Genomic DNA, 14,757 nt, shown 5'->3' with positions numbered 1-14,757 from the left:
TGCAGCCCCTTTAAGAAGTTTTGAGAGGATGGGAATATGTGATGTATCTACAGTACGGGATCTGGCTACTTGACGAGCAACCTGATTTTGGTGACATCGTCCAACCCTACATATGCATCACTAACAACAAAGAGCGAAAGCTGCACTTCGCCCACATCATCCGGGGCAATGAATCTCAACCCGGTTGTCATCCGCTGCTGTTTAGCGCCTCTCGCTCCATCGGCCGAGGCCGCCTGCCGCTTGAGCGCGAGGACATCATCCTCAGCCGCGTCGCCCAGCACGATCCACCACCCTTCATACTGCGGCTTGGGGAACTTTGGCGAGTACACGCGCAACTGACGGTCTCCACTGGGCGCGTCGCCGAACGGTCGCTTTCGGACAATCTCGACCCGGATCTCGTATTCCTGTCCCGCATCCACGCCCCAGAGGCCTGGAACTTTTTCTACGGCGTTCAGGACGCGGCACTTGACTTCAATGGAGGGGAGGTTCGAAACTACCCTTTTGATTTCCTCCCTGTCGTTGCGCGAGAACCCTGCAGCGGAAAAGACGCCATCCACTTCGGTCGAACTCATGCGCGTAAACTGGGCGAGCGTGCGGACTGGCGAGCCATTGAACTTGAGGTTGTTGACGGGCTCCGGAGACGTCCTTGGCAATGTCAAGATGGAAGACGTTGTTGGCCATGTGGCTTGCTTGATGCATTGCATCATATTCATGATTCCAAGGCAGGTTGACAAGAAGCCATGCTCTGCGGCAACGTCCACCATGGCTTGCATCACACGAATGGATTGGTCCAGCACCGACACCATGTCCGTGAAATAATCGGCGCACGGCATGTTGCGAAGGCGAGTCAAATGTGCTTGCAGAAGCAGGAACGCTTTAGCGTGTGGGTCATCGTATTCAACTATTGGTCCGTCGCTCCTAGTGAAAGAGGACTGGCTAGCATCCTCCGTGTAGTTGATAGGAATGGGCACGAGTTTTTCGAGTTCGATGTTCATCTTGTCTTCATTATGGCGCACGGGTAACTCATCGTATTCGGCTACTTGACAAAGAATCCGCAAGAGCTCGGGGAAGTCGCCGTCTGATGGACGGGATCCCAAAGTCGGGGCCTTGAAGTTCGGTCCGAGACGTTGGTTGAGGACCTTCATGCTCGTGAAGTGCAGGTAGTAGTAGGAGGCGATCCTGCCATACGTTGTTGGGGCCAGGGAGAATTCACCGTCCACCTGGACACATGTCGACTCTTCCAGATCTCGTATTGTGTCTTCCACAAGCTTTGACATGTATACGTTAACGCCTCCGGGTGTTGGATCCTCGACTCCATAGAAGGTTGGATTCTGGCAAGAGCGAGAGAGAGGTATGAGATGACGAGAATTCAACAGCGTACACATCCTGCAGGACTCACCATTTTGAGCCGCCTGTATAGGTACGTCCATGTCAGGTGATCCATAGCGTCCTGCTTGCTTGTGATTGCGCCTCCCACAATCTCAGCACAGACATGATCATGCAAGCAAGTATGCAGACTGCTCTCCACAGGGAAAGGCTCATGCAGGAACTTCTTGTAAAAATTCTTCTTGACATCATGAACCAAAATGCGCGCCACACCGGAGTCGTCGAACTGCGGTCGCCCGGCACGTCCCATCATCTGCAAGACGTCGGTGATCTGGAAGTCCACATAGCCTTTGACCTTGGCATCATAGAATTCCGTTCCTTTGATGACGACCAGATGTGCGGGGTAATTGACTCCCCAAGCCAACGTACTGGTAGCAATCAGAATCTGAATCTTGCCGTTGACGAAGAGCTCTTCAGATAGCTTCCTATCCGACTCGATCAAGCCGGCGTGGTGGAGCCCAATGCCGAATCCGAGAGAAAGCTTCAAGGATTGATCTTTGACTTGCGAGGCAAGGATCTCCAAATCTTCCTCCGCCATGTGCAGGAAGCGCTTGGGATTCTCGTCCAAGCCACATAGCGAGATCAAATCCTGTGCGGTTAGTCGCGTTTGTCGTCGGGACGAGACGAAAACGATGACGGGTTTCGTCGGCGAGTGTGTCATAATCGCTGCGTAGGTGGGTTTGTTCATCGACATCATGCGCGGACAGTAATGCTTTCCAGCGAATCCATCAATGTAGATCTCCAACGGGACGGGGCGGACAGAGTGTCGGAAGTTGAAAAGTCCTACATCCTTGATTCCGAGCCAATCGGCAAGATCGTTGGCATTCGCTAGCGCTGTACTCAATCCGACGATTCGGATGTTCTTTTGCGTTCGTGACGAGATGTAGTTCATACGCGACACGATGACTTCCAAGATCGGTCCACGATCGCCACCGAGCAAGTGAATTTCGTCGATGATGACAAGGGAAACGTCCGTCACGTATTTACGGGTTTGCCAGCTACGACTGATGCCGTCCCATTTCTCGGGCGTCGTGATGATGATGTCGGCGGACTGAATGGTGCGTAGGTCCGGTGTTACATCGCCAGTCAACTCGACTAGTGACCGGTTCATCGGTCCAGTGAGACGTGCCCTCCAGTCCGACACTCGTTCGCGTACCAAGGCTTTGAGCGGGGCGATGTAGACCACTTTCGAGTTGGGTCGCTCACGGAATGCAGCCCACATTGCAAGCTCGGCTGCGACAGTTTTGCCAGACCCCGTGGGAGCGCCGACCAGAACATTGTGTTCGCTTCTGTACAGCGTGTGGAAGATCTGCGTTTGTACCGGGTTGAAATATTGGAATCTCGATGCGCAAATGTCTTCCAGAACGGGATCTTGTAAGGCCGAGATGGGCAACGGTTGCAAAGCAAGAAGTTCAGTGACTGGTGACCGGTTCAAGCTTGGCAAGATCAGATGTTTGAACGACACGGGAATGATCACGTCGGCTCCAATCCATCGGTCTGAAACCGCTCGGATAAAGATTTGAGGCGGCAGCTGGTCGACTGTCGATGAGGTTGTCGGAATCGGAATCGTAAAGCCGATCTTCTGGGATTCATCCTGTTGTCGTTTATGCAACAGGAAGTACTCGCTGTACAGAATCTCGGTGTTCTCGTGATCCTCAACCCATATCCACCATGGTTCTACCATGCCGTGAACCCGATCGTTCCAGACAAAGTCCGGTGTGATGGTCAGCGTGACCCGAAGGACGGTGCGGGTGATCGGGGCAATTGAAGCGTCAAGAATCAATGATGGGAAGTGCTCGGCGCACTTGACGACAGTTCTTCCCATCTTCTGATGGCGGACAAGCTGGCCGACCTCTCTGCCATCCATTTCCCGGATGTCTTCGATCGTCAACTGCTTCGGAGCATTCTCCAGCTTCCTCATGATCTCCACAGGGAGATCGAATTGACTGAGTGGATGTTCAAACGACCACATGCGCTTGTCGACCGCTTTACACAGCGAGAGGATTGTGGAAGCGGTTGGACCCCAGTTTCGACCCAGTGCGATCTCGAAGAGCGCTCGTAGGATACGCGACGCGTTCTGAGCAACGTAACCCACATCAGACACTAGTGCGAAGTCCTCCACATGGGTCCGAGAAATGTAACTCTGCAGCAGGATGTTTGTTTTCCCGTAATTTGTGTCGATCCCGCCCTTCACGGCGCACATGCAACCCTCCTCCATGCCCTTCAGCTCCTGAACCTCTTCTTCTCGCACTTTGATGTTGTCGAATTCTGTGCTCATACTCAGCATGCTCAGCACGTCGGCCTCCGTCATTCGAGGCCTCATCATGCTGTTGAAAATCTCGATACTGGCAGTCTGGATGTAAAAGCTGCTTGCAGTTCTACCCAAGTCTTTGGGTGTAAGGTAGCCATTCCTTTCGTCATAGTTGATCATCTGCGTTTTGGCTAGAGTTTTGGCAGCGTTGTTGATAAGGTCCCGACGCCTTTTGCCCAGGGTGGGATCCTCTTGAACCTCGGCCCAATTCAACCCGTATTGGAAAGGGTTCTTCATCATCCGAGCGTACAGGTACGTATACGACAGCCATCGTACAGCTTCGTCCATATTCGTAACCGTCCCCAAAGAAATCTCGGCGTTGAGATTGTCGGTCAAGTTATTGGCGAATTGAGACTCGATCGGATGTTGTTGAGTCATGGAGGATACGTAGTGAGTGAGCTTATCGTGCGATGTAAGGATATAACCGACACCACGATCCTCGTACTGAGGTCGTCCAGCACGACCGAAGATTTGCAGAACATCGAGGATGGATAGATCGATGAATCCTCCTTTCTTTGCGTCATACACTTGCGTACCCTTGATGATGACCGCGTAGGCCGGTAAGTTGACGCCCCAGGCCAGGGTTGCCGTACAACATAGGACCTTGATGAGACCTTTCTCGAACAGCCGCTCCGTCAGTGAGCGGTCAGATCGTAGCATTCCCGCGTGGTGGATTCCGAACCCAGTGGCGAAGAGCTCTCTCAGCTCCTTGTTTCTCGATTTTTGCACCTCCTTCAGCACAAGTCCATATTGCGGGTTTTCTGTGGTGTCGAATATGCCGAGGGAATTCTCGTTGAGTGCCTCGTCCCTCAGCATCATCGCAGTCTTCACAGTGTCTTTCCGCGAATGCACAAATACCATGACCTGTGCACCGTTCCGCACAAGGTCGGCGACGTTGTCGTAACAAATTTCATCCATTTTCTTGCGCACCAACTGAGACCCCGCTTTCCCCTTCACTCCAATAAAATGCTGTTCCAACGGAACAGGGCGGAAGCTCGAGTCAAAGTAAAACAATCCTTGCTGCTTGTTGACCCCGAGGAAGGCGGCCACGTCCCCAAAGTTGGGAAGCGTCGCCGACAGCCCAACGATACGAATCATCGATTGACTCGACTCCACTTGTCGCAACGTCCGCGCAACGATGCTCTCAATGACAGATCCACGATCTTCATGAAGCAGATGCACTTCATCGATGATCAGCAGGCGCACCTTCTGTGCCAATTCCGTGTCTCCGACACTCTTCCGAGTGACAACGTCCCACTTTTCGGGCGTCGTCACAATGACTTGGGTAGCTGCGATTTCCGCTTTCGTCAGCTGCATATCCCCAGTCAACTCGCGCACAGCAATGCCGAGACCTCCCTCTTCCTCTCTCTTCCCCAGTCGGGAAGAAAACTTGCGAACGATTTCGGCCGCTAGCGCCTTCATCGGGGCGACGTAGATGATCTTGAAGTCGTTCTTCCTCAGGTATCCGTCCTCGCGGAACTGAGCTAGTGTCCGAAGGATGGTCAGCATGGCAATGTCCGTTTTACCAGCTCCAGTAGGTGCGCAGACAAGCATGTTCTCGTTCGTGCCGAATGCAATCGGATATACTATGGACTGGACTCGGTTCAAAGCTGTGTAGCCTTTGAACCCTCGTTGGGCCCACGGATCCAAGTCGCTGATGGGCACGCGTCTCTCCGTAGAGCGAACCGGTGCTGGTTGCGCGATAGGGATGGTCAACTCCTCGTAATCCTTGTAATCCCCCCGTTCTGTTCCAACGGGGAGGGCAAACCGGGTCCCGAACATCGATAGGGTGGAACCGCCCGATCCTGACCGATAAACATTGGGCAGCTCCTCCTCGGGAGCACGCACCAGATCAAATCCGTTGTCCGTCGTTTCCGGACCATTTCGCAGCTGCTCTTCCCTCACTTTTCGAAGATGCTGTCCTTCGAAGCCCAGGATGCTTGCTGAGGCGAGCAGGTCGTCTTCTTCTCGAGTAAGTTTGTTCCGTTTCTTCGCTTCCCTTCTCTGTTGCTTCATCTGCACCTTTTCTGTCTCGGACATGACGGTAACCTGCGCTCCATATACAGGTGCTCGCGGTTGGTAGGCTGGAGCGGACTCAATTCTGTCCGGTGCCGGGGGGCTCTCATACTGAGCCTGTTCGGTGATCGTTTCGACGATTTTCCGACGATGTCCAAGAAGTTCGTGAAGGAAGCCCAGATTAGAGTAACCCAGAAGATCGACCAAAGCGCTCTGAATGTCATCATCGCCCCGGTTCGATCGCAAGATCGCAAAGACGTCAGTGCCCAACTCCGCAGCGGTCAATGCGCCAGGCTCCTGAGTGAGATGTATCTCGCACTGCTCTAGGAGCCAACTTCTGTCGAACCGTTTCTCCGATGCGACCACCGGTGAGGGGGATGGCTCACTGCGTTTAGGAAGAGGTGGGGCTACCTGTGGTTCCTCATAAGCCACAGTCTCCACGTCACTATCCCGGGGTAGCTCTGCGACAGCCTGCAGAGACCGGAAGGGGTTCTGAAATGGGACGTTGCCCCCAAACTCTGATTCCAATAGATACTGGTTTGCCCCATCCTGCGCCCAATCTTCCTGCTTCGCGAGCGTTTCCTTGATATCTGCAACGATGGCTTCCCAGTCTTCAACGTCCCCATTCGCCTGTGTAGTGCTGAGTTCCAAGATACTTCTATCTTCGTCCTCCAAATCGTCCAAGCCTTCAGAAGCGTGGACTTTTCCCAAATAGCCCCGGAGTGTATCTGTAAACTTTGCTTGGTGGGACAACATAGTAGTTGAATGCTGCTGATGAAAGCGATATAGTGGTGAGAAGCTATGTGAAACTCCGTTATTCGTCCTTTGCCCAAGGGTATAAGCGGGAAATGTTGCTGTGGAGGGTGGAGGAATGGCTGGAGATGGGGCGTTGTGGAAAGGGCGTCCTCCCTTGCCCACCGTTCGCGTCTTGACACTCTTTACTCTCTCTTACGATCAACCACATTCGCAAGCGTCAACAGCAAAGGACGACATGCGTATCGCATTCCCCGGCGGCCGTCTGGCACGAACGGCGCTACGGACAGCAATAGCAACTCGATCGCCGTTTTCGAGACCATCGCCGCTCGTCTGCACTGAGGCTGCAAAGTTAATTTCCCCCTTCCGCACCCACTCAACATCCTCAACATCACCGTCGTCCGCAACATCTTCGTCAGTCGACGACTCCGAAATCGCCAAATTCAACCGCGCCGCCTCCGAATGGTGGAACCCGCGCGGCGAATATGAGCTCCTCCACCGCATGAACCCTGTTCGCGTGCGGTATGTCCGGGATGAAGTGTTCAGATCCAACCTTCTCAAATCACATTCCCCAAATGCACCCTTCACCGGACTCCGTATCCTCGACATTGGCTGTGGCGGCGGGCTCCTCTCCGAAGCCCTAGCACGCTTGGGTGCAACTGTAATCGGGGCCGACGCGGGGTTCGAGAATATTGCGATTGCGAAACTGCATGCTCAACAGGACCCCATGTTGCGAGATAACCCCACCTATCTGCACACGACGGCTGAGCAACTAGTTGCTGATAACGAGATCTTCGATATAGTCTGCGCTCTTGAGATCATCGAACACGTCACCAACCCACGCCAGTTCACCCACCTGTGCAGCTCGCTCACCAAACCGGGCGGTTTAGTCTTCTTCTCCACCATCAACCGCACTGCCCTATCTTACTTCTTCACAATTCTTCTCGCGGAGAATGTTTTGGGGTGGGTGCCACGAGGGACGCACGAACATGACAAATATATCACGCCGGGGGAGCTGGAGGGTTGGATGGCGGAGAGTGGGTGTGAGAGTACGGGGAGAGCGAGAGGATTGGGGTATGATGTGGTAGGGAAGAGGTGGAGGATATTGGATGGGGGAGGTTTCGGGGATCTGGAGATGAATTATATCGTAGCAGGGAGGAAGACGGTCGAGGAAGAGGCAAGTGGGGATGTGGAGGCTGACTTCAAAAGATCACACGAACCCGCCGGACCGGTGCCACAACAACGCACTATCTAAGAGCTCTGAGGGAGCACCATGTCTATGCAGGCAAGCCATATTACTCGGACGGCCAACCGAGAGCCTTTCATCAATGAAACATCCTTCGGTTTCCCTGTTTCCCTTATCCATAGTGGATGTAAATAGTTCGTGCACATTAGCTCCCAATGCACATAAGAAAGTAGCCTATTTAGACTGAGTAGCGGCAAAGAGATAATAACTTACTATACATATGTATATCACATCGGTACGTCCCTGCTGTTGCAAGCGCAACGGAGAATAGGACGCGTCTGCTAAAGTCCGGTTTTTGAACTTCTTGCGTTCGTCAGAAACTCGCAAAGAAAGGCGGACCCGTAGCACATCTGCAACAATCGAGTAAGAAAGCAGAGATGGGTGACTTCAGCACGAAGAATGAAGCCGCCGGTGCGATGATGGGGAAGTTCGTCAGCGCCTCAGAGATAGAGTCTGCGCGGAATGAGCGAGAACAGGAAGCAAAGGCTGAAGGCAGAGGTACGTACGACACTGAGCTGAAGCACTCCAATGTTAGCTTCTCAGCATCTTTGTGTGTTTAATGTAGAGGTTGACGATATTCCTTATGACCCACGGCCACTGTATGAACGCCTGGCTGGTCAGTATGGGGAGCCCTTACGGTTATCTTGGACGGGCGTGTTCCGTTGGAGAGTGCTTGGAGACTGTTCAGCTCCGGTGTCGTATGATTGACATGAATTCGTTAATAGAGAAGAAGCGTATAGAGGAAGAAGGTATTTTTGGGAGGTTGACTTGTTTCGCAGATGGTCTGGTAACCTCCATTTGATGCATGATCTTTCGAATCAATCCATAGAATTTGCGGAGAAGATGAAGTTTGGTAGGTATCCCGCATTTCTTCGATGTTTCGCTTCAAGCGATGTCTTATGTCAACCATCATTGCAGGTAACCTCGTGAGGAGACTTGATGAAGGTTCGTGATCATGACCTTCGGGCACGACAACGTGAGGCAAGGCCTCACAGAGCGTAACATCCGGCTCCAAAGACGAATACCAGTTTCTCTCAAACTACTCGGACGAGACCGCAAAGAAGGACCACGAGATTGCACAGGAAACACGGCGGGAGCTGGACGCGTTCCGGAAAGCAGTGGCAGAAGCACAACCACCGATGGATGTCAAAGCAGCCGCCGCGCGGACAACAGCAGCAGATCCCACGCAAAAGAAGCCACCTGCTGCACAGGATTTTCAGAGGAATCTGTTGAAGGGTGTGATGGTCAGAAAACGGAAGTCGGAGGATTTGGTGGTTCCATTGGGGAAGAAGGCGAGAACGGATGGGGATGCATCGAAATCACCGAAGGCGGCGACTGCGGCCACCAAAATTACCAGGGTGCCAGATACCAAACCAGCACCGGCTGCACCCGCAAACCCATTAGGGCTGTTCTCATCCTATGCCAGTGACGACGACAGTGATAGCAGTTGAGGCCCCTTTTCCCGGTGTATATGGCGGATTCGAACGAGCCATGCATAGATGCGAGATTCCATGGTGTATATGAACAGTAGATTGCATATTTATGTGCATATCCTGGTCAGATGATGCTTCCAAAAGCGGGAGAATTGGGACAATTGTCTGCATGATACAGTTTGGTCGTTCCGCGAACATCTCAAAAGACACTTCCGAGAGCCTCAAACCACGAAAGCAGATTGTTGTCCGCTTCTACCACCTTCACGAAAGCCTCAAACGACAGGCCCTGCGGATCCGTGGCCGCCAGTCCCGCCAACTCGAAAGTCTTGTCCACCATTTCCTGTATCGCATTTTGCGACATGGCTTCCATGACCGGCCACTGTTCTGAGATCGAGCTGGACGGCCCAGGACTTGGCAGCCCAAACGCTTGCGGTGACCCCGGATCCAGGCTTATCCGAAGTGGGGAAGATGTAGCAAGGTGTGGTAACGATCTTCGAAGAGTCAGTCTCCGTCCTGGTCTATGCCCCAGCGCGCCAGAAGTGCCAGGTGGGCTATACGCGCTTGTTGGAGAGTCTATACTTGACAACGTGTCAGACGCTGGGGAGACGTATGTTGGTGATTGGTCGTTGCTTGGTCGCCGAAAGCCGCGATTTTGTGATGGGGAGACATGAGACCGCCGCCGTGGGTTGTTGCTTCCTGGTGCAGCGAACCTCGCCAGAATGTCGAAAGAGTCCTCCTCAAAGTGCTTTTTCAGCTTCTGTGGTGATCTCCCCTCCCCAAGTCCATCCCCGTCCGGGTTGTCGTCCTCCACATGCCGCCCTGATGGGCCCGCGAACGCTGCTGACACTGGTTTCGTGCCTTCGTCGTCAAACGAATCCATCATCCCTTCCTCCATGGTTTTCACCACATCGCGGACGAGCTCCATGGAGAGGTTAAAATATGCTTTGAACATCTGATGAAGCTCGTCCCTCGATATGAAGCCGTCGCTGTCCAGATCATAGCCTCGGAATGCCCCTATCGCGAGATTGAGGGATCAGCTTGATTAGACCGTATCTGACGGAACACGGTCTGCTCTTACTCTTACATTTCAACCGTTCGTCAAAGCCGCCTTTGCACAGAACCGACAGTCCCAAAACCAGCTCTTCGAACCGTATTATCCCATCTTCGTCACGGTCGAAAAAATGGAAGATGCGGTCGACAATCAGATTTTTTTCTAGCCCTAGAGGTCCGAGGCACTGCTTGAATGTTGTTGCATTGATGCCTCCGTTCTCGCCGGTTGATAATGACAAGAATTCTTCATGGAGACCCTTCAGCTCCATGACATCGACTGCGTTGTCCCAGTGAATGAAGTCATTTTCGCAAGAGCAAGTGCCCATACATGAAGACTTACAATTTGACTTGATTTGGAGGTCCGAAAAATCAATCTCCGCCGGCTGATTCGTGTAATCCCGCCCTGACAAAACAAGCCAATCAGGACAATTACCAAAATGCCCTCTTACATAGTGCCTCCCTACCTGGATACATAACAGGGAACATAGCGCTCCTCGCATTCATAAGTGGCGGGATAGGAACTCTCACTTTGATAAACACATGCGTCTTGAGATGAACTTCCAGCGCCTCGCATGCTTCGCACACGTCGAAATCCACGCAGTTCGCGCATTTGAACCGGATCCCCCGGATGGGCGATGTCCCGCAGTGATTACAGGTTATGGACCGGTGGACAAAACCCTCTGGAACGACGCAGAGTCAGCCTTCCATCAAGTCCTCACGAGGGCGGAACCTGGAGCCCACCTTTACGTGCCTGGTCCTCCGCGATAGAATAGAGAAGAGTCAACAGCTTCTCGCCTTCTTCCGCGCTGTTGTCCAGATTTGCGTCATAATCCGTATCCTCTTCTACCTCTTCGCTGGTGGGCGACTGTGGTTCGAAGTCAACTGGGGTCGGTAGGGCTGCCCCACCTCTATCGCCTTCCGCGCCGATGTTTCCGGCGCCCATATCGTCGGCTCCCCCTTTTTCCTCATCATCACACTCCGTGTTTCGCCTCCGTGAGGCCGAAGACATGATTACAAGGCGTATGCTCACCGCAGACGCTTTTGCAGTGGACTGGTGAGGGCTCTTTCGGGTTTCTATTTGGCAAGCGAGAGGCTTGCAACAGCAGAATACCGGAAACAAAACTTGGCATGCTACTCAAATGCTACTCGAAATAATTCTGCGACTAGGGTCCCTCACGCGTTCGACGCCAAAGAAGCAGGAGCCCCACAGGAACCCCACGTTTGCTCAACGGCCGAGTTTTGGCGAACATAGCGTCCGATCCACCGTCGGCGTTAGAAGCTCTTCCTTGTTGCGTGAACTGCTATATCCAGAAAGCTGTCGCCGGGCCGACTAAGTGGGGGAAGGGCTATCCGTTGACAGGTAGGGAGGGCAAATTTAGTGGGCAGGAAGCCGACAACGTTCGATGGATCGCCAAAGCTTGCAATCGGAGGAATTTTATTGATGATATTACAGGGATATTACATTTGATGAGTTCCGAGTCAGCTGCTGCGGCTATCAACCCCATCCGGCACTGCCGTATCTGCATAGATACTCGTGCATCATCATTGACTTGAATAACGAATTTCTGAGGGTTGCTGCGGCTTCCGATCTCTGTTGCAACGACTCTTGAAATCAGAAAAGCGTTGAAAACGGTGTATCGATATGAGGTCAGAGGAGTTCATGAAGTGTTGGAATCCAATTATGTGACAGGAAGGACGGCACAAGTGTCGATGTCGGAGCTCAGGCGGACGAGGGGCCGCCTGGTGAACCGGGTGTGCCTGCTGAGACCGGTGCGGCGTCCAAGTGTTGCACTCGGTCGGGTGGATCTGATGAGGTATTTTCGGATTGGGAATTCGATGCTTTGCGTATGATCCCCTTCATAAACTTGAGGAACCGTTGCCCATACTCCGGGGGAGGCACTGCCGAGATCATATGCGCGTCCTGCGAAAAGGATTTCCAGAAATGCTCGATCTTCTTGACATAATCGTAGGTGGTGAAGATGTCGATGGTCCCGAGGTAGTATAGTGTATCCAGAGGCTGGTCGTTCTCGTCGGATGCTTGGAAGCCGCCATTGTCGGCGTAAAACACACAAGCAGCTCGACTGTAACATATCACGGAAAGGATCAGTCTGAGGTCATCTCTTGATCGTCAAGTAGGTGACAGCCAAAGATAGTACGTACTCGGAGGTGTTCGGGACTGATACAGAGGCAGTTTCTGCGTCAGCTCCCGTTGCTTCAGGAGGCCTGAGGGAGTCGCTCGACTTGATGGCTGGCGCCGCCGTAATTGCCGATTCCGGAGTGAGAGGTCCCAGGGATGCCGGCCCGTCCTGCTCCCCAGCGAGGAAGTCTGACGTGGCTGCTATAGCTTCCGAGGCAGTGGGAGCGCTTCTGGGGCCACTCTCTCGGCGAGACGACCTTGGAGCAGAAGCGCCTATGCTTGCTGCAGAAGTGCTGCCCGAAGCTAAGCTGGGCCCTGCTCCTGGATTTGTTGCCCCTGGGCGCGACATCATGAGTGATGCAGCGGTGAATTGCTTTGCCAAAGCCGCATCCGGATTTGGCTCATAGACCCCAAGCGTTTTGTCCTGGATAAGGGTGTGCGTGAGCCTCATCTTCCCTACGTGGAGATCCGTAGCTCATCCTACCCTGATGTTTTCGGTGTTTCCCCGCTTCATATCGTGTATTCCGACCAGAAGGGAGTAGTCCATGATATTGTGGTCTGCGAGAAACTGCATATTTTTGAGCAACAGCGAAACCAGCTCGAAAGGAAGCTTCAAAAGTCCTGAGCTCACCTTAACATCTTTTTCGAGCTGTTCCGTCAGAAGCTGAGCCTTCTTTGGTCCGAGCTCCAACTTCCTCCCTCTATTCATCCAGTTGATGTCCTTCAGGACCGCACGAGGATCATCTTTCGCAAGTTCCTCCGGAAATTCACGCCCGACTGTAGACCCCTTCAGGTCGTACATTTCATGTATATCTTTGTTGCCCGGAAATACGTTCAGCATTACGATGAAATGAAGTTTGCGATGACCCTTCAGCTTGACCCGATGGAGCCCCAGAATGCGGCAGAGTGTGGTATTTTGATTTATGCGACAGTGCTGGGGTTCCGGTAGAGAATCAAGATCTCATTGCACATGCGGATCATACAGCAGGCTCGTAGAGTGTCCTACCTCATAGTACCAGTGTATTATGCGCATGAAAGCTTTCTTCTCCGCTCTCTTAATTGTTTTGATGATGTACCGGTAGTCTGAGGAATAGTAGAAGAAGCTGCCACTTTTTCCTGGACTGCCTAGTTCCGAGAGGATGTATTTCCCTGTGACGGAGAGCTGCAGCCCCAAAGAAAATCAGTATCTTCAAGAAATCTCAAAGAGAACTCCCAGCAGCATAAATACCAAGTACTCGGCCGGATCCACATTGAAAGCATCTCGAATGCAGCGGAAAACCCAAGGAGCGTAATCTTTGAATTTGAAGTCGTATCGAGATGAAGGCGTCACTTCAGATCCCGCAACATCGAACGTCATTTTGTGTGATGCCGAAAAATCCTCCCGGAAAAGCGAGCGCGGAGGTTTCGCTTGACAGCGCGACACCGAGACCCGAATGCCCATCAGCATGTCATACATGAGTACAAAATTCGTATGCCCTTCCTTGACCGGAGTACCGACCAAAACCTCCTTCTCCGATCGCTGCCGAGTCAGTCGACGCACGAGTTTGTTCTCCTTTTCTTTGTCTGAGCTTTCGCCCTCCCCCCAGCTCGGCTTTCTGTGTGCTAGTGTCATTCGCCGCCGTGGTGAAGAAGAAGATATGTCGCTTAATGGTATCAAATGTTTCGCAGGCGAGAGCGCTTCATTTTGCCGAGGCGTTCCCAGAGAATGAGAGGTTCCTTTGAGTATGCTCTTCTTTTGAAAGCTGGTAGTAGCGCTCGGACCCGAGAAGCTGCTGGACCGTTTGAAAGGTTCGACCGGTAGGCGGGAGTGGTCTTGCGGCTGTTGCTTTAGAAGAGCCACAGCCCCTTCGGATTGGTCGGCGAAAGACTCAGCGTGCGGCGCAGGGTTCGGCGGTGTCACTTTTACCTCTTGGTTGACAGACCCGGGAGCTTCGTTTTTAGGAGCAGCCAAGGCTTCCTGCGTTTGCGGGCCGTCTGCCACATCGGTCGGGCTTACACTAGTGGGGCTGTTGGTGGTACCGTCGATCGCTGTTTTGGCTAGGTCCTTGAACGAAACTCGGAGTGCTGATGGGATCATTCCCATCGGCGTGGGAGAAGTGCCGTTAGGGGCTTGAGTCGGACCCACCATGATTGAGTGCGGACAGCATATATCTCTGGGCACAGTCCCTCTTTCCAGATGCAGTTCTCGGCTTTGCTCGGCGTTGGTGTCGCTTCAACACATCTACTACAGTGGGGCCAAAAGAGCAGTTACGCGCGCCCAAGAACAGCTCATTCAGAGCTGAGGCTCGTCGGCCCCCCTCTTTCTCCTCCTGTCAGTAGTCTGTAGTAGTTGCCAGGGAGAGGGGTCAGTGACTTTCATGGTGCCACATAACTAGCTACCCCCGCGCGTAACTGCTCTTTTGGCCACCCACTGTACCCATGTCAC

General features: G+C 53.0%; 5 protein-coding genes across 5 annotated transcripts; 2 read left to right on the top strand and 3 right to left on the bottom strand.

Moving 5' to 3' along the window:
- Positions 1-65: 65 nt before the first annotated feature.
- EV422DRAFT_567646 (Sec63 Brl domain-containing protein) lies at positions 66-6,469 on the bottom strand (the record flags this gene model as incomplete). The annotated part of the gene is made up of 2 exons (XM_053072564.1): positions 66-1,331; positions 1,400-6,469. 2 exons carry the CDS (start codon positions 6,467-6,469, stop codon positions 66-68), a joined length of 6,336 nt encoding a protein of 2,111 aa, XP_052925442.1.
- Positions 6,470-6,637: 168 nt separating this feature from the next.
- Positions 6,638-7,997, top strand: EV422DRAFT_530020 (S-adenosyl-L-methionine-dependent methyltransferase). Its single transcript, XM_053070367.1, has one exon. It carries the CDS (start codon positions 6,705-6,707, stop codon positions 7,719-7,721), a length of 1,017 nt encoding a protein of 338 aa, XP_052925441.1. The 5' UTR covers positions 6,638-6,704; the 3' UTR covers positions 7,722-7,997.
- Positions 7,906-9,254, top strand: EV422DRAFT_61737 (N-terminal domain of NEFA-interacting nuclear protein NIP30-domain-containing protein). Its single transcript, XM_053074006.1, has 6 exons — positions 7,906-8,210; positions 8,278-8,328; positions 8,438-8,461; positions 8,542-8,565; positions 8,631-8,657; positions 8,730-9,254. Exons 1-6 carry the CDS (start codon positions 8,090-8,092, stop codon positions 9,161-9,163), a joined length of 681 nt encoding a protein of 226 aa, XP_052925440.1. The 5' UTR covers positions 7,906-8,089; the 3' UTR covers positions 9,164-9,254.
- A 90-nt stretch (positions 9,255-9,344) lies between these two features.
- EV422DRAFT_496563 (uncharacterized protein) lies at positions 9,345-10,855 on the bottom strand (the record flags this gene model as incomplete). The annotated part of the gene is made up of 5 exons (XM_053067885.1): positions 9,345-9,540; positions 9,703-10,159; positions 10,230-10,472; positions 10,536-10,598; positions 10,660-10,855. Coding segments are annotated over 5 exons (1,155 nt in total), but the record flags the coding sequence as incomplete, so codon positions are not given.
- A 1,060-nt stretch (positions 10,856-11,915) lies between these two features.
- On the bottom strand, positions 11,916-13,944 carry EV422DRAFT_496571 (uncharacterized protein; the record flags this gene model as incomplete). Its single annotated transcript, XM_053067887.1, has 6 exons — positions 11,916-12,276; positions 12,587-12,756; positions 12,817-12,900; positions 12,964-13,266; positions 13,339-13,494; positions 13,561-13,944. The coding sequence occupies 6 exons, from the start codon at positions 13,942-13,944 to the stop codon at positions 11,916-11,918; spliced, it is 1,458 nt and encodes a 485-aa protein (XP_052925438.1).
- Between the last annotated feature and the right edge of the window lie 813 nt (positions 13,945-14,757).

This window comes from Fimicolochytrium jonesii (genome assembly GCF_025526975.1).
Source record: "Fimicolochytrium jonesii strain JEL569 chromosome Unknown EV422scaffold_12, whole genome shotgun sequence".
NCBI classification, from domain to species: domain Eukaryota; kingdom Fungi; phylum Chytridiomycota; class Chytridiomycetes; order Spizellomycetales; family Powellomycetaceae; genus Fimicolochytrium; species Fimicolochytrium jonesii.
The sequence above is the reverse complement of the archived record's forward strand: the minus strand, read 5'-3'. Positions and strand labels throughout refer to the sequence as shown.